Here is an 18368-nt window from a genome sequence, read left to right on the forward strand (position 1 = left end):
ACGCTCGTGTAGCCTGGGGTACACACCTCTGTGCCCCTCCGCAAAGCCCCTCCTAGGTGCAGGCTGCCTCTGCGCCGCGCAGAGGGCTCGGACCCTGGCCAGGGCACACCGCTGAGGGTGCAGCCGCGCCCGGAAGCCACGGGCGGAGGAGCCAGCGGCCGCGGAAGGCACTCCAAGAAGCACAAGTTGGCGCTGGCCTGGGCCCAGGCTGTTGTTGTTCTCAACGTGGTCCGCCACGGGGAAATAAAAGCGGAGCGGGGCGCGCTCTCCGCCAGAGCGCAGCGCGCACGCCCAGAGCTCCCGGCGCAGCCCCGCCGCGCTCCTCGCAGGCTCTCCGCATCCCACCCCCGAGCCCCGCCGCGGCCGGCCCGGCCCCCGCCCGCGCCCCAGCCCTGCCGCCCGGTCCTAGGCCCGGCCGCGGCCGCTCCCGCCTGGAGCCGCCGCGCGCCCCCAGCCCCCCGGCGCCGCCGAGGCCCCTCGCCTTCCTCTTCCCGGCGCGGCCCCCAGGCTACCGCGCGCCGCCCGCCACTAATCCGCTGGCCACCATGTCCGTGGAGCTTGAGGAGGCCCTGCCGCCGACGAGCGCCGACGGGACGGCCCGCAAGACGGCCAAGGCGAGCGGCCCGGCGGCGCCCGCGCAGCCCAAGAGAAGGAAGAACCGCAAGAAGAACCAGCCGGGCAAGTACAGCCAGCTGGTGGTGGAGACCATCCGCAAACTGGGCGAGCGCGGCGGCTCGTCCCTGGCGCGCATCTACGCCGAGGCCAGGAAGGTGGCGTGGTTCGACCAGCAGAACGGGCGCACCTACCTCAAATATTCGATCCGGGCGCTGGTGCAGAACGACACGCTGCTGCAGGTGAAAGGCACCGGCGCCAACGGCTCCTTCAAGCTGAACCGCAAGAAGCTGGAAGGCGGCGCCGACCGGCGGGGAGCCTCGGTAGCCAGCAGCCCCGCGCCCAAGGCTCGCCCGGCGGCGGCAGACAGGACGCCGGCCAGGCCGCAGCCCGAGCGGCGCGCACACAAGGGCAAGAAGGCGGCGGCGGCTGCCGGCGCGAAGAAGGTGAAGAAGGCGGCCAAACCCAGCGTGCCCAAGGTGCCCAAGGGCCGCAAGTGACACCCCCACGGTCTGGCGACGTTGTCAAGTTTTTCAGTCTCCACCCCGCGGTGTACCGGTTCCGTACGGTTCGGCCTGGCCCGGGTCCCCACTCCCTGTCCCTTTCCCGCCCCTCCCCCAGCGATGTTGCGTTCTGTTTGCTTTAGGTTTTTGAAACGGCCCTGGCGACGCCTCCATTGGCTCTCACCCTTGGCAACGGCCGTCGTCATGGTTACCGGCCCGGCGGCGCCAATGGCCTGGCGGCGCCTGCCTGCCTTGCCTGCCGCTGGCCACCCTGCGCTTCGGTTGCGCGGCGCCTTGCTCCGCCCGCCGCCCTCCTGGGGCGCAATAAACGGTTCCAACCTTGACCCCTTGTCGTTGTCTTGTGGGGCTGTGGAGGGAGCCAAGGTTTCTAAGCTCAGCCAGACAACTGGCAGCCCGCGCTGGCGGAAGTGGAACAGGTGTGCCCTGAGACGCTGGCCAGCAGAGAGCAGAGCACCTATAAGAAGTGTGAAGAGAGTGGGTTCCCAGCCTCGGGTCATTGCTCTGTCCAGCATATACAGATTAGCTGGCTACACTGTTGGGGATCAGAGCTCAGGGGTCCAGTCTTAACTGGACAATTTTGCAAATGGAAGACCTGTAAAGTTCTAGAACAGTGTGTACACATACGAGGTGGGGGTGAACTGGGGCCAGGTTAGGGGAGAGATACGGGATGCTATTTCTCTGTCACTTTTAAAAAGTGGTGAAGGGCCCTGGTCATTAGCTGAGGGAGGGAAGGGCCCAGCGTTTCTTGGCAGGTGTGAACATGAGGCAGACTCAACTACCTGAACAAAGTGGTCACTTCACCGCCTCTTGAATCTGGCACCTGACTGAAGGTTCCCTGAAAAAAGCATGGCCGACCACCATGTCGAATTGGGCTCTACCATCCCCAAGCTGGTCAGTGACTGAGGTAATGACTCCCAGAAGGCTCAGGCCCTGTCCACAGGGCCATGACAGGCTAGGCCTAGGGAACATGGGTATTTTTAAAGTTTTCCTGAAGACTATGGGTTGGCTTTGCCTACCTGAGTGTTCCCAGTATTCCACAGCCAGCACTCTGGTTTTTATCCAAACACCTGGAGAAATCCCTAACTTGTCTCCTGTCTGCCTGCTAATGCTTTTTGGAGACGTTTCCTGAGCTCTGGGGCTCCTTGGCGCCTTTTAAACTGTCGTTTTCCCTAACAACAACTACACTCCTGCCTTCCAAGGGCTTACTCCCCTCATGCTGCTGCCCATTGTCCAGCCCCTTGAACGCATCCCATTCCTTGGAGATGTTGGTTCTTGGCTTCTGGCTTCCACCCCATGCCCAAGCTAGACATCAAAACACACAGAGTACTCCTCAATAGGTGTCTTAGGGTTTCTATTGCTGTAATAAAACACCATGACTGAAGCAATCTGGGAAGGAAAGGGTTTATTTGGCTTCCATATTGTAACTATCAATCTACTGAGGGAAGCCAAGGCAGGAACTCAAACAGAAGTAACCTGGAGGCAGAAGCTGATACAGAGATCATGGAGGATGCTGCTTACTGGCTTGCTCCTCATGGCTTGCTCACTCTGCTTTCATATAGAACCCAGTACCACCAATCAGGGGTGATACCACCCACAATGGGCAGGGCCCTCCCCCATGAATCGCTAATTAAGGAAATGACCTACAGGCTTGCCTACAACCTGATCTTGGGGGTCATTTTCTCAGCTGAGGTTCCCTCCTCTCAGCCAACTATAACTTGGGTCAAGGTAACAAAACCATTCAGCAGAGTAGGTCAGGGCCCCTGCACATTGTACATGTCCTTTAGGGACCAAGCCCACCCTAATGTCAGGTTACAGGGCTGGGGGAATGCTGAACCCCTCCAGCCCCAGGAGTGGTCATGTGACCGAAGACCTGGCCAATGAGTGCTTAGGTAGGTTGTTAACTTGGCTTCAGTTTGAGATGGAGATATATTCAATGCCAAGCAGCTGGAGGGCTTCTCTGGACACTACTGAGAATGGTTGCTCTTTCCTCATTATCACTATTGGTAGGAATATAAGGCAAGAGTTGCCACCAGTCCTGAGGCAGCAGCGTGGCTCTGATTCTGAATGTCAACTGCTGTTCTGGCCGCTTGTCACAAGTTGGAGGCAGAACACAGGAGTGTTAAAGTGTGCCTGCCAAGACCTCACCTGGGATCCTTGACTCAGTGTTTACTGGGTGGCCCTCTGGACAGTGTCGGGCTGTGGATGGGACAGAGAAGCCCAGAGAATCAGGACTAGCACAGATCTAAGGTCTGGAGATGCTTCTGGGGGGTGAGAAGATGCAGCAGCGCTCAGCAGAACCCAGGCTCCTGGGTCAACTAGAGCTCAACAGGAAGCAGAAACTGAGGGGACACGGGAGCCAATGTAGGAGTCTGACACATTATGGACATTCTCTAAGGATGTCTTCGTATCAGTTGGGACCTGAAGCCGCAGCAGGCAAGCCCCCTCACTAGCTGAGAGTACCCAGCACAGAGTGAAACCTGCCATGGCACTGAGAGCACCTTGGAGAAATCAAGACCCTTGTTCACTGTTCCTAGCGACGGGAAGGCTGGGGAGTATGGTGCCAGGCTCTGGATGTCAGGCAAGTCAGCAGATAAGCAAGTGACATGGCTACTTCCTTCTAAATCTGGCGGGAATCTGCCCATGAGCCCCCCCCCCCGTGGGAAATAGGCAAGCGAGGTTGTTCTGGGGACTAAAATTGAAGAGTGTGGGATGAGAGGAAGGAGGGTTTATCAGGGTTCTCTAGAGAAACAGAACTTATAGAATGAATCTATACAGAGAAAGGAGATTTATTAGAATGGCTTACAGGCTGTGGTCCTGCTAGTCCAACCATGCCTGTCTACCCGTGGAAGGCCAAGAATCCAGCAGCTGTCAGTCCACGGAGCTGATGTCTCAGTTGGTCTCAGGATATACTAGAGTCCTGAAGTAGGCTCCAGTGCCGGAGAAGGGACAGACGTGTCAGCAAGAGAGCCAGCAGGTGAAGAGCAAGCTTGCTTCTCTCAGCTCCTTTATATAGACTCCCAGGAGAAGCTGTGCCCCGACAAAAGATGTCTCTTCTCACCTGAAAAATCCAGAGTAGGAGTGGGCCTTCCCACTTCAAGTGACTTAATTAAGCAAAGTCCCTCACAGGCCTGCCCAGCCATTTGGGTTTTACTTAATTCCAGATGTAGTTGAGTTAACCATGAATAACCATTACAAAGGTGGCTCCCACAGGCAGTAGGCAGGATAGTGCAACCAAGTCAACTTATGCTAGAGCCCATGAAGTACCTCATTCAACTGAGTTTTGTCAGTCAGTGTTTGTATTCTCCTTCAGATGTACGACCTCCTTTTCAAGAGGTTTTGTACTAGTCTGCACCATGTCTAAAAGTACCTCAGCTGACTGAGTATTGTTAGTTAAAGTGGTCATGTCCTTCTCCAGATTCCCAACTTCTTTCCTAAGAAGCCTGGATTCAGTCTGTAAAAACTGCACCATCTCTAAAAACACCTCATTCTTAGCCCTGTTATCAAACCATATTTTTAAGAAAAAAATATTGAGGACAAGACTAAGCCCCAGAAATAACTATAGTGAGGTAGAAGGGACATCCTATACTTCTTGTAAAACCTCGCACATGGTGTAAGTGAAGAGGCTATTGAAACCTTGGACGGTTAGGTTGTCTGACTTATGAATTATAAATCTTACCTGTGGTTTAATTAGCTGGGGTAGGTGCAGTAACTGTTATCTGCCAGTAGGTGTCGCGGTGCACTTGGAGCCACGTGCTTGGTTTAAATCTGATTTTAGAGTTAAATGCTGAAAGATATGCTTAGACTAAAAAGTTATTTAGTATAAATCACAGACTGTGTGCTGCATGAAAGTCCCTAGCTGTTCAACAGCCGCATGAGACAGTTGGCAGAGGGAGGCGGGCACCTGCTCAGGACAGAGGGTGTGTTGCCCACCGTGGCAGAGCTGGGCTGGGTGCGAGCTCCTCACCCTTTTCTGCCTCGGCCTCCCACATCTCTCCTCCACACTGCTTGAGCTTTTGCCAGCACAGAAAAAACTGGACCCAGAAGTCAGCCAGTAGCGGCTAATCAGGGCTACTGGGCGGGAATTCTATGCCCAAATGAATGTGGCTGGCCAGAGCCGCCAGAGACTCTAGTGGCCCTATGTTGGGTGCCAACTGTAGAAGTTAGCTCGATTCAGGAAATAACCAGGCTAACTTAAAGAATTATATTTTTACTTATTATAAGGGGAAACTCACACCACAAGAATGGGAAGTCCCAAGTTCCTCTGTGTCCCGCAGGAATCATCCAGAGAGAGCGAGCACCTGGTCCATCCCAGTTTTTTTTCCCGGGCTCCAGGAAGCCACGCCTTAACTAGGTTCCACTTCTTTTTTTTTTTTAATATGGTTTATTTTAGCTCAGTTTTCTTTTTTTAAAGATTTATTGATTGATTTATTGATTGATTGATTATGTTTACAGAATTCTACCTGCACACCAGAAGAGGGCACCAGATCTCATTAAAGATGGCTGTGAGCCATCATGTGGTTGCTGGAAATTCAACTCAGGACCTGTGGAAGAGCAGTCAATGCTCTTACCCTCTGAACCATCTCTCCAGTCCCTAGGTTCCACTTCTTAAAGATGATTGGTTAACAAAGCTTCCCCCATCACATCTATCTTCAGCTTGCAGGCCTATGATATCGAGCAAACTTTTCTATGAAGCAGAAATTTTGAAGGACTATCCCAACTTGTCTTGGTAAAGTTTGACAGTCTCTTTTGTGTCCTACTTGTACAATGTGGACAACATACTGTCAGCAGTGGAGGCAAGGGAAGATTCTTGCCCAGTGGCTAAGATTGCCACAATAAAAGCAAATTCCATGTGAAGTTTCTTCGATGCCCATCATCCTTTTTTGATGTAAATTGATGCTGCCAGGAGTAGATGGTTTTATTGTCATGAAAAGACAGAAACAGGGTCATTTAGGGTACCAGTCCTTCAGACTCCTTCAAGGTCCAACTTAGGCATCACAGCTGGCAATGGAAAATAAGTCGGCTGTCTTGACTAGGACAGTTTTTGAAAATTATCTTTGTGATAATCCTGTTCTGGCACCAAAATATTGAGGTTTATTTTGGGGTTAAGCCCACTAAACCTCTCAGGGTTTAGAAAGATTCACTATAGCAGGCAAAAATCTGACTAATGAGGTCTGAGGGTAAACAAAAATTAACTCAAGCACATTACCTCTGCATGTTCTTTATTCTTTGGGTGAAGATGTAGAGAGAAGTGTGATCTCCATCAGGTTTTTAGTTTTTACAGACATAGCTTTAAAAAAATTCCATTGGCAGAAACAATGGTATCAACATGCATTTTGGAATCACAAAAAAACAGGTAGAATCTGACAAAACAGCGCTCCAGGAACAGTTGACACCACCCAGGAAGGGCCAGCATCCAAAGGGAAATACCTGACATTCTGAACCACTGGATAACATCACTAGACATCCCTGAACCCTAGACTCGGCCACTCCCCTCACCCCATCTCTATTGTGATAACCAGCTTTGGTGATATCAAACCTGTTTACCAGTAAGGACGGGCACACCGTCTTCCTATCTTTTTTTAAACCCCTGCATTGTCTATTAGCAAAGGTAATTATGGGGGAATGACTTTATGTAGATGTGATTATTAGAACAAAGAGTGAACATTGTCACTCTAAGGTCCCATGGAAGGTCATTCTATTGCCCATACAGGAGGAAGTTACACTGCTGAAGTATGTTGGGAATGAATCCCATTTTGAAGGGAAGAAGAGTCATGCCTTCACAAAGTTTCTACAGAATAGACAGCCACTTATCCAAGACAAGTGTTCTGGAAGCTCTGCAATCAGGTTCTCTGTGTGGAGTGCATACTCCCATGGATCTGTCTGTTGGTCTATCAAGTATAATTTACTGTATAAGACTTGTCACTCCAACACTTTAGATTATTAAAACGTCTTAAATGCCATATTCTGTAGGTCTTTGAAGTGTTTGAAGATCATGTATCTAAAATATATCTGTTTGACCTTGAAAACATACACAATAAGGTATGTAAATTTGATTGTTAGATGACTGAGTAGTGATCTATATTTCTTAATTATCCTAATAGTTTGCAGTAATTACTTTCAAGAACTAGATATTTACATTACATTGTTAAATGAGCTGCATATAGGTACAATACATATATGTATATAATAACAAAAATAACCTTAAATTTGTATCATTATACAAAAATCCATACCAATGCAAAATATTTGAAGTTAATAGTTGCTTCTTAGTTTAATGTAGATTTAATAATCTACCTTTTTATCCTATTAGTTCAATATCCCTTTTTTTCTTTTCAGAAAGAGATTCTTGAATTTAGCCTCCCTTGCTTAGTTTCCTCCTTTACCATGATCAATCCCCAAATGATGACAAACATCCATAACTCATTGAACAACCAAAAACCACCCACCATACATCTTAGAAATGTGGGTATTGTATTCTTAAAATTGCATCCTGCTGTCTGGGGGTGACTGCATCTTTAGGGGACCCTGAGAAAATTGAGATAATGGTCAAGTCCCAGGAGAGCTAACTATATCACTTTTCTTTTGTTCATTCTCTGTGTAACTGGAAAGTGCAGGGCTTATCTGAAGTAGTCTGTGAGGCTGAATCATCTCAGCTAGAAGCTTTGAAGTTGTTCTGGGTGCAGAATTTTGAGGAAACTGCAACAGAGGCATTTTGCAACTGGATTACCTGGGCTACTTACTTTATTGGTGTCCGGTGATTTTTTTTCTGAAACCCATAAACTTTTAAGAATAACATACATCTGCATTAACACAAGTATGGAAATGCAGTGTACACAAGTCAGCTAAATATCATTTTTGTTCTATGTTTGAACAGAGGAAAGGTATCTGTCAACTTTATGAGTCTGTTTGGACTGTATAACCAAACTGTAATATAACTCTACCCATCCATATGGAAGGATGGCATGTAATAATAATTAGCCAACAAGATTTGTCATGTCTCATCCAGTCTCAGAACTGTCCCCATAGGTTAGGGTCAGCATATATGTTACTTCTATTTTTGTTTGTTTGTTGAGGTAGGGTTCCTCTATGTAACAGTCTTGGCTGCCCTGGAACAGACTTTGTAGAGCAGGCAAGTCTCAAACTCACTAAGATCCACCTGCCTCTACCTCCCAAGTGCTGGGATTAAAGGCGTGTACCACCACCACCAGCCTGTTCTTCTGATTTTGAAGAGAACCATAACTTTTTGTATCCTGTGGAAACAAAGGCCCATATCAATCCTCAATCAGGAAAACACTCCACAGACCAATCTGCTGTGGGTATTTTCTTAGTTCCTCCTTCTAAAATAATGACTCCTGCTTGAGTCAAATTCCCATAAAACTAGCCGGCATATCCAGTAAAGGCTGTCGCACACTGGAGAGGCTGATAAAACAGCAGGTGTTCAGTCCATCAGACTGGATGTCTGGGCAATCCTAGCCTGGCACTGGAGGCCTATAGGCTCCCCGGAGAGCTGCTTGTCTTCAGTCTACATTAGAATCCCAGTGAAGTTGGTCCTGTAGCAGCAGCAAGGATGGACTTGCCAGTGGGCGAGGGCAAGAAGGCAAATGTTGGCTCCTTTTTCTGTGTCCTTTCATCTGTGCTACCATGCGATACTGCCCGGATTTCAGGTGTGTCTTTCTGTTTCAAATAAACTGACCAAGAAAACCCTTCACAGGCATGCCCAGCAGCTGGGGGTTTGGTTGGTTCCAGATGCGGTCAAACTGACATCCAAGATGAACCACACAACACGAGAGGAATTCCAAAGCAACTAGGGCTGGGAAAGAGAAAATGGCAGTAGGAGTCCAAGGTCCACAGGGACAGGGAACAGAGAAGCGGCAGACACAGAGGAGGGGGAGGGATGCAAAGCTCAGCAAGCTGTATTAGAACGGAAGAACTACAGGGGCAGGAGGGGCTTCCCAGAGCCAGGAGTCCACCAGGGGAACTTGGGTGTTCTATAGACTCCTGTTCCACTTGCTTTATTTTGTCTGGGCATGCAGTATCCTCCTGAGGAGTAGGGGGAGAGGGGGAGAGGGGGTTGGAGGATGTGGGGAGGCTCTTTTCCTCTCCTCTCACCTGTAGGTTTTCCTTTTAGCTGGCCAATTAAAATATCCAGGAGAATAGAGGGACACAAACTTCTATGAGATCTGGTGCCCTCTTCTGGCATACAGGAAAACATGCAGACAGAATACTGAATACAAGATAAATAAATCTTCAAAAAAAAAAAAAAAGTTAAAAAAAGAGAAAGTTAATGAAGAAACCTCCTCAACATCATAATCAATGCCTTGCCTTGCTCAGTGAGGAGAACTGCCCCTGTGTAGCAGGTGAGCCACAGGAATGCTTAGGCATCACAGAGAGGCGTGGTGTCATGGTATTGTTAGGCAGCCCCTCCCAGCGGTAGCTGTCACCCCCCCTGGATCAGATGTGCTTTTTGATGAGAAGAGACACTAGAGGCCACGTCCAGGTGAAGTCTCAGGGCAGAAGGCAGATGTCATTCTCTAATTTACAGCCTAGGACAGAAATGAAATTCCCTTGGGTTTTATTTTGTGTAGTTGCCCATGGGCACAAGACTAGTGTTCTCAACAACGAAACCTAATTCTGTAAGTTTGATGGCTGAGAACTTAGTCTCCTCCCTTCGTCGGGAATGAGCAGCAGAACACTAGATGTTATTTTACTGTTTTCCAGAGGGGAGGGGTACCATCAGCAGCAAAATACGGTGAGACCTGGCCTCTGATTTCAGGAGGGCGGCCGTGGGTTCACAGACAACTAAGATTCCATTTAAATTAGGAACTAGTAGTCCAAGTGGGGCTTGGGTGTCATTATTTTAAGGTGTGTTACTTTTGTTTATTTCCTAGAACATTTGTTTAATGATGCAACGATGTATTTGCTTAAATAAAATGCATCTGTGGTCAGGAGGCTGCATCAGCAACTAGCTGACAAGAAGTGGTAGGGAGGAGCCCGGTGGAGAGACACGAGGAGAGGAGGCGAGCTGCTTGCTATTCAGCTCTCCGAGGAGCCGAAGTCCACCTCAACCTTTGAGTCTTGAGTTCTTTAGAGGGACAGAGATTTAGTAAGTTCCCCTTGTAGCTTTGAGGAAACAGAATTACCTCACCTGCGGCTCTTGGGGCCTTACCACTGCTGACAGTGCTGGGGTTGCAGCTGCGGATTCTGACAGCCCTGACTTAAAAGGCAGCGGCAATTTAAAAAGAACCACAGGTGGCATGCAAGCTGTCTCCCAAGTAGTGGCAGAGGGGCCCAGCAGCTCCACCGTCCGGGGATCCAGCTCCCCTATCGCCACGAGGAGACCCCTCCTTTGTGGCAGTCTGTGGAAGGCTGTGCACTGGGACAGGCTGGATTCGCTCGGGCATATTCCCAAATGTGTAACTTGAGCAAAGTTGGTTTTCCTGACACCTTATATCCCTTTTAACTAAAAAGTTGAAGAGGAACTTAATTCCCTGGGACTTTTTCTCCTCAGATGCCCCAAAAAGTAATGTCATCAACAGCCTGGGTAAGGTCACATGAAGGCTTGACCAGTTCGTGAGGGTCTGGGCTAATGAAAATACAAATGAACAGAGGCTATCTCTGTTCCTAGGGTAGGGTTGTCCCTAGGGTGGGACAGTCCCTATGGTAGGGTTGTCCCTAGGGTAGGACAGTCCCTATGGCCCTATGGTAGGGTTGTCTCTACGGTGGGACTGTCCCTATGGTAGGGCTGTCCCTAGGGTAGGACGGTCTAAGGGGCTCATCCTGCCTTCAAGTTGGATCTTTGGAGGCAAATAAGGTTGGTTTGACTGCCAGGATGCAGGGAACAGAAAATAGTAAGTTGCCCTCCTTGGATCTGAGGAGAGCATGTTCCTTACTGAGGGAAGCCAGTACAGGAATTGATAAGAACTGAGGCAGGAGCTGATACAGAGGCCATGGAGGATGCTGCTTACGGGCTTACTCCTTGTAAGCAGCCTGCTTGCTTGCTTGCTGCTTGCTTGCTTGTTTGCTTGTCTATCTATCTATCTATCTATCTATCTATCTATCTATCTATCTATCTATCAATGTATCTATTATGTATACAGTGTTCTGCCTGCACACCAGAAGAGGGCACCAGATCTCATTACAGATGGTTGTGAGCCACCATGTGGTTGCTGGGAATTTAACTCGGGACTTCTGGAAGAGCAGCCAGTGCTCTTAACCTCTGAGCCATCTCTCCAGCCTGTTCTCTTAGAGAACGTAGGACCATCAGCCCAGGGATGGCACCACACAGAATGGCCTTGGTCCTCCCACGTCAATCCAGTTAAGAAAATGCCCTACAGGCTTTTCCCCTAGGGTAGGGCTTCTGCTCTTCTGGACAGAAAGTGTCTTCTTAATCTAGGTTCCTATCTCTCAAAAGGACTCTAACCTCTGTCAAATTGACAGGAGCCTTTTGGGATGCCCCTCCACCAGGTGCCTAATCCACATAGTGACTCTCATAGGCACCAGGTAACCCTGGGTAGCCCAGAACTCTTTATGTAAACCAGGCTGGCCTTAAACTCACAGAGATCTGCCTGCTTCTGCTTCCCTATTGGGCACAAAAGTCCTTGTACCCAAGATCATGAGGGAAACCACGGATGCTAACACACAGGGCTGTCACCTCCAAGGAGGAAATGAAGACCTGTATTCCACCCAAAATGCTCAGGGTGGATGTTGTTAATGACCTGGTGACCTTTGCTGTCTGTAGGGCCAGACCCCACCCAAATCCCCCAGAATGTTTACCCTAGACTCACCCCCTCTTCCTACCTTTATCTTTTGCTTTGTTTCTCAGTAATAGAACCCATCCTTAGGGGAGATATCACATGGACTTCATCACCCCTGCTGCCCTTGATGCTGTTTCAGTCAGAAACCACACCAGCTCCCAGGCCCAAGTTCACATGGACTTTGAGTGAGCAGAGTTCAGTGTAATTATGCTTCCTTATGCACCGGGGATGCCTTACACGCGGAAACTTTTTTCAGTGGTACTGTGTTTATAAATATGCTTGCAATAAACTACGTGGTCAGACTCTCTAGAAATCTGAACCAGCACCAGCTAAGTCGGGCTGAACTGAATCTTCCTTTCTTGCCTCTTGTAGTTCATTTCCCTGCCTGCTGTGATGCTTGCAGGGACCCCACCCCTCCCAAGTGCTAGGATTCCAGCCAATCACCACCTCTTTTTAAATTTTTTTTCCTCTGATAATTTTATTACTTTATAAATAGGAATCAACATTTCCACTTCCCTCCTCCCACTCCCCCCCCGCTCCCCCACTCCCCCCCTTCCCCTCCCTCTCCAGTCCTAAGAGGCAGGGTACCCTGCCCTGTGGGACAGTCACCACCTCTTAAGAGTCAGAACAATATGTCTAAGCCCTTTATTGTCTCGGATTTGAGTGGGTGCTGTTTCTGATTGGGACAATATGTGGACTCTTTAAACATATCAGGACTGATGAAGCAGTTGAGCTCAGCCTGTGGTTTCCCTATCCATCCACACTGAGGCGTCTGTGTTAGTATCGCCAGGTATAGGCGTGAATGTCCCTGATAGCAGGAACACTCTGCCTAGCATTTGGAAAGGATAGCACTGCCCAAAGGGACAGCAACTTCAGGTACCCAGAGGAAAGAGTACTCTCACCCCTATTGGCAGGCAAGAGGTTGCATAAAGTCACATTTTAAGTGTTGGCCAGATAAACCCCAAAGGCTTTAGTGTGGCTGAACTGTGAGACAGGAGAGAAAGATAATAGTGACTACTGGCCTACTATAACCACAAGACATTGACTGTATCCTGTCCTATTGGTTGGGCTACCCTGGGCTCTTTGAAAGGTGGAGTGGGATCCTGGAGAAGGTCTCAATATTCAAGAGAGGGAGAGTGTTTCAGGGCCTTAGCGGGACATCTGACCTTCTGGTGATAGGGTCTGGTGAGTGCCTGGCCTTCCCCTTATGGCCCAATCCTTCTGAGAACATCCCTTCCAGAAGTCCCCATAGGAGACTTTTGGGTTGTGATGAATTTCTTCTTCTAAAGAACTTATGTGTAGGAGTGTTTTTTGCCTGTTAGCCTGTGCCTGTTGCCTGTAGAGGTCAACAGATATGGCTTCTGGAGCTGGAGTTAGGAATAGAAGCCACCTTACAGTTTCTGGAAAACAACCCTGCTGCATCTGCCAGAGCACAGGTGCTCCTAACTACCAGGCAGCCCTCCAGCCCCAATTTGTTTGTTTTTCTCCTTTTCCAGGTCTCAGTTATAACATACAAAGGTGGCAACCTGGACCAATAGGTCTAAAATCTTGTCTGGGTTAGCCACCAGTTTTTGGTTCTGTGAATAATTGGTGACTACCAGAATTTTCTCTCAGAAGAACCTACTCTTCCCCAAACCCTAGGACCTAATGTGCTTCCTAACCGCCTCATTAGTCTACAGGGGAAAGTGTCCAGGTGTCCCTTCTCCTCCTGGCAGGCAGTAGCCACCTGGTAGTATTGAAGGTCTTTAGTCTTGCCCATTGTAGGCCTCCATTATGCAAAGGTCAAGTGCTTCCTATGCTAAGCTTTCCCCTGATCCAAATTATCTTGAGAGAGGTTCCGCTAAGGTGCTGTAGCTTGTGTGCCAGTCAAGTTCCCTACATCAAGGCATCGCCGTGGGGCACAGAAAGTCATTGCCTTCTCGACCACCCCCGTGTCTCTTCTGAGGTCAGGACAGGGTCTGGAATTAGCATAGCATCCCTCCAAGTTAAATCAGAGGGGGAGTTTAACTGTTGGCAGATTTCTAAATATTGGTCCCATTCCTTTTTAGATCTTATAGTTTTGGTTATGAGCCTAGCTAGCCTTTAACGGCTGAGCCATCTCTCCAGCCCCCTTTTTATATCTTAGTTTAGAACATGGAAATGTCCTAAAGACAAAGTTGGGGCTTTGAGCTCTGCTCTAATCTGCAAGGGTAGTGTCCTTGGCACCTCGTGGGGGCTATGAGCCTCTGATTGAGTACCCTGGAGGCTCTCAGGATACAGGGGTAGGTAAGCTGTGATGTATAATCTTGGGGGCATCTGGAATAAGAAGAGGGGAATCGAAGGTTAAAAAAAAATGGGCCAGGAAATAATGTCCAACCTTTAATGAAGAGAGACTCGTTCTGCTGACAGACAGCATCCAGCAAAACTGGAGTCCAGTTGGCACTTCCTGACTAGTCGAGGGTGGCCCCAGAGAGAGAGAAATGCACACAGGGCACCCCTGACCATTTTCCTTCCCTTTCTACAAAGCAAATCTAGTTGCAGGGCAGGAAAACTGAGGCTTCCACTGGGAAGCCATTTCTCACCATCCTTTAGGGAATACTGAGGTCCAGCTTCCTGGTAGAAAAGATCACAGAAATTTTCACCTAAGGTTTGGGGGGTCTGGTTCTGCCGAGGAGGCAGCTGAATGGTTGCAGGGAAATCTGGGGATTGGTTTGTCCCATCTGCAGAAGATGGAACAGGGAAAATCTTAGGTGGGGGCTTCCCTCCCTCACCTGCATTTCTGTTCCCAGGGTGGTCTGCATAAGAATGGCTCCATAGGTTCATAGACAAGAAAGCTTGGTCTCCATTTGGTGGACTGTCTGTTTTTGTTGGGGTTTTTTTTTTTTTTCAAGACAGGGTTTCACTGTGTAGCTCTGTCTGTCCTGGAACTAGCTCTGTAGACCAGACTGGCTTTGAACTAACAGAGAACCTCCTGCCTCTACCTCCCAAGTGCTGAGATTAAAGGCATGTACCACCGTCGCCCAGCTGATGGACTGTTTGGAAAGGATTTGGAGGTGTGACCTTAATGGAGGTGTGTCACTGAGGTGGGATTTGAGGTTTCAAAACCCTACACCATTCCCAGTTAGCTCTCTATGTTGTACTTGTGAATCTGATATAAACTCAGCTGCTGCCCCAGCGTCACGCCCGCCTGCCTGCTTTGTCTGCCCGCCCGCCACTGTGCTCCATGCCATGATGGTCATGGACTCTCGCTTCTGAAAAATGCAAGCCCCAATTGAATGCTTTCTTCTATAAGCAGCCTTGATCACGGTGTCACTTCACAGCAATAGAACAGTGAGACACCATCCCGCAGAACAAAAGAGCCGCTGTCTTGTTTCTGGTGAAGAAAATCTGTCTTAACTACCTTTCAATTGCTGTGACCCACGTCCATCACAGAACACACATTACCATTCCAAAAGGGAGGACAGGGGAAGAGTGAGGAAATACTGGACCAGGGCAAGACCAGAATCCTGCAGGACAAACTCCAGACCCTTTAGCTCCCGCCTGCTGTCAAAGGGCTCGACGGCTCTGCCCTTCCACTTTGCTGACTGTAGCACTCTTCTCTCTCAGGGTCTGGTTCCACTTCATGTGTGCAGCTCTCTCTAATAGATCTCTCATGGCTCTGGCATCTTCAGCATGCTGAGGTCAATGCAATTTATAATTTACCTGTACAACTTCATGCAACGTCCTGGGAACCCACGCAGGGACTCCACTGCCACATGCCTCAGTGACTCTCCTTAACCACAGAGGAAGATTGCACAATTCCTTTACTGCTGTGTTCTCCATGACAAAAGCCAGAATCTGATGTCACCAAAGTAGGCTGTTTTCATCCTTGGGATGAAACTTGGTTCATGTCACGCCCAACCTCGACCAGCAAGGACTGATGCAACACCAAGAGTCTTCCAGTAAGCAGAAGCGGATTATTGCAGGATCTCAGTTACAGCTTAGGGGTAATGGCGTCTTCTTCCCCGAACCCTCCGTGTAAGCAGCTTATAAGGCTCTGTTCTCCAATAATTGTTAGCCACGTGGGCATAGCTCATAGGCTCCCTGGCAACTGCAGACACTCGTCAGAGTATGACACAGAGTCACTCCACAGAGGAGCTCTGGTCCGATGCCAAATAAGGAGTTGTTTACTCCAAGGTGGTCGTTAGAAAGGCTAATAGCCAGCGCCATCTTTAAGGCGTGGTCGGGGAGCCATGTGGTGGAGGCGAGCAGCGCCCCATAGGTTCACCTTGAACTCCATTCGCATACACTTTTTTTATAAGCTGGAAGCCTGGTTGGGTGGGATCATGCCCATCTTACTCTGTTTTGATCTGGCCTCTCCTTTGTCTCCTTCAGCACAAGCCTTTGGAATTCCTGGTGCCTTTTTCTTCTCAGGCTTTACGTTTCTTTTTACCCCTCCCCCACTTCTTTTCATTGTTATGACCTGCATAAGAGTGATCACTACTAACCACACAACAGGGTCAATATCTAGCCCAGGCTCCAAGAAGTAACAGAAACTGGTTAACTATACACTACCAGAAGTTCGCATAGAAAAATCAAAATACACAAGTAGAAATTCTCCTCTGGCCCCTGAAGTATCCAGTTTCCCAGGGACCAGAAGATGTAATAGGTTCACAGCGAATGGAGTGAAGATCCAGGATGCTATCAGCTGCTGTGTGACAAAATCCTCATACAACCTAACTCCTTCTAATCCTTTTGGAAAGGATTGAGACTGGCAACATCGGTGATGGCCAAGGTGTAAAAGAAGTTTTGGGGAAAGGAGAAAGTGGTAGTGAAAGGGAGTGTGCTACAAGACATTCCGTGAAAGGTGTGAGTGTCTTAGTTAGGGTTTTAATTGCTGCGAAAAGACATCATGACAACAGAAAGTCGAGAGAGAGAGAGAGAGAGAGAGAGAGAGAGAGAGAGAGAATGTGGTTTTTTGATACAGGGTTTCTCTGTGTATCTCTGGCTGTCCTGGAACTTAACTCTGTAGATCAGGCTGGCCTCAAACTCACAGTGAAAGACCTCCATGTGGGGAGACTCTCACTCAAGTCTCGGGATAACATGACCACCTCCCCCAGTAACTCACGAGAGACCATCCTTGCTGCAATCACAAGAGGTTTATTTGACAGGACAGGAACCAGTGCACTGGGGCCGAGACTCATAACCCATGCAGGGGAGGAGTTCGACCTTGAGTAACTGAGAGAAGGGGTTTTTGAGGGAAGAAACCACAACCCAGTAAATCAAAGTGGATAGGGAGGGCATCATTGAAAATTCCAAAAATACTAGTGATAATCACAAAAGGGGGTGTCTCCCTGTTTCTCAAGATTATTCTCAAGATTATAATCTAACTTTGTCTTCAGCTAGTTCCTGAAACAGAGTCACTGAACCTAGATTTTTGGCTCTATTTTCCCTGCTAGAGGGGTCTGGATTTATCCAGGTCTTTCATCTTCCCACTTCTTCTAGTACCTAGTTCTAATCATAGAACTAGATTTCAGTATCCTCTTGACCTTGTAAAGCACTATATTGGTGGCATAACATCAAAATTTGAACAGCACTTATTCTTTCTCTAATGAAGGTAATTAGTTTATTTAATATACATGGACCTATAATCAGTAGCAGAAGCAAAATTAGAAATTCCATAAGGGAAGATATCAGTGTAGTCATCCAAGGAGATCTATTAGACCAGCTCTCAAACTATCCCTGATGTGCTTCTCTGTCTCTTTGTCTTTTGTCTAACCCTTCTCTAAGTTTACTCATGGAGTCTTTAATTACTCCTGAATGCTCCACATAGAAACAACATTCCTCTCTGAGAGTGGCGCATAATCCTCCATCTTTTAAAAATAACAAATCTAATCCCCTTCTATTCTGTAAGACCACTTCTGACAGGGCAGTCAACGACTCTTCGAGTTTGGAAATAGATTGTTCTAGGGCCCTCAAATCTTCATCCATGGCTATTCTTAATTCATTAAAGTGCTGAGGGGCCTGTATTAGGGCAGTGGTACCTGTTCCAACACCGGCAGCTACCCCAAGGCCCAGGATTACTGCTAGTGTCAGAGAAATAGGTTCTTGTCGAAAGCAAGTTTGGTGCTTGTCAAACTCATCTTCAAGTGTATTAGCTGGATGATAAAAGACCCTAGGTACCAGTTGTACAAGCATACAGTAATCTTTGGTATCATTAAAGACTGATGTCAACACACAAGGTGTCAGGCCTGTATTACAAGCCCACCATTTATCTAAATCGGGAACCAAGTACCTGGTGTTAGGAGTCTTAGGGCTCTTAAGAGTCTCATTATACAAACATTAGTAGACAGCCAGTGGACTTCCCAGGCATGACCCTACACCTGTAACCTTAGTAAGAGTCTGCCTATAATTAGTCCCCCAACCACAAATATCCTGACTGGTGGTGTTGTTAAAAGCCCCGGATACTGCAATTCATCAGGAGTACCAAGTATGGCCCTTTCCAACGAGGCTCAAGATT

The 18368-nt window shown here is 48.4% G+C and overlaps 1 protein-coding gene across 1 annotated transcript; it reads left to right on the forward strand.

Moving 5' to 3' along the window:
• The first annotated feature begins 274 nt into the window (after nt 1–274).
• Nucleotides 275–1459, forward strand: H1-10 (H1.10 linker histone). Its single transcript, XM_085690604.2, has one exon. It carries the CDS (start codon nt 546–548, stop codon nt 1110–1112), a length of 567 nt encoding a protein of 188 aa, XP_085546730.2. The 5' UTR covers nt 275–545; the 3' UTR covers nt 1113–1459.
• The last annotated feature ends 16909 nt before the right edge of the window (nt 1460–18368 follow it).

The sequence above is a fragment of the Myodes glareolus genome, chromosome 6 (assembly GCF_982192425.1).
Source record: "Myodes glareolus chromosome 6, mMyoGla1.1, whole genome shotgun sequence".
In the NCBI taxonomy this organism is placed as follows: domain Eukaryota; kingdom Metazoa; phylum Chordata; class Mammalia; order Rodentia; family Cricetidae; genus Myodes; species Myodes glareolus.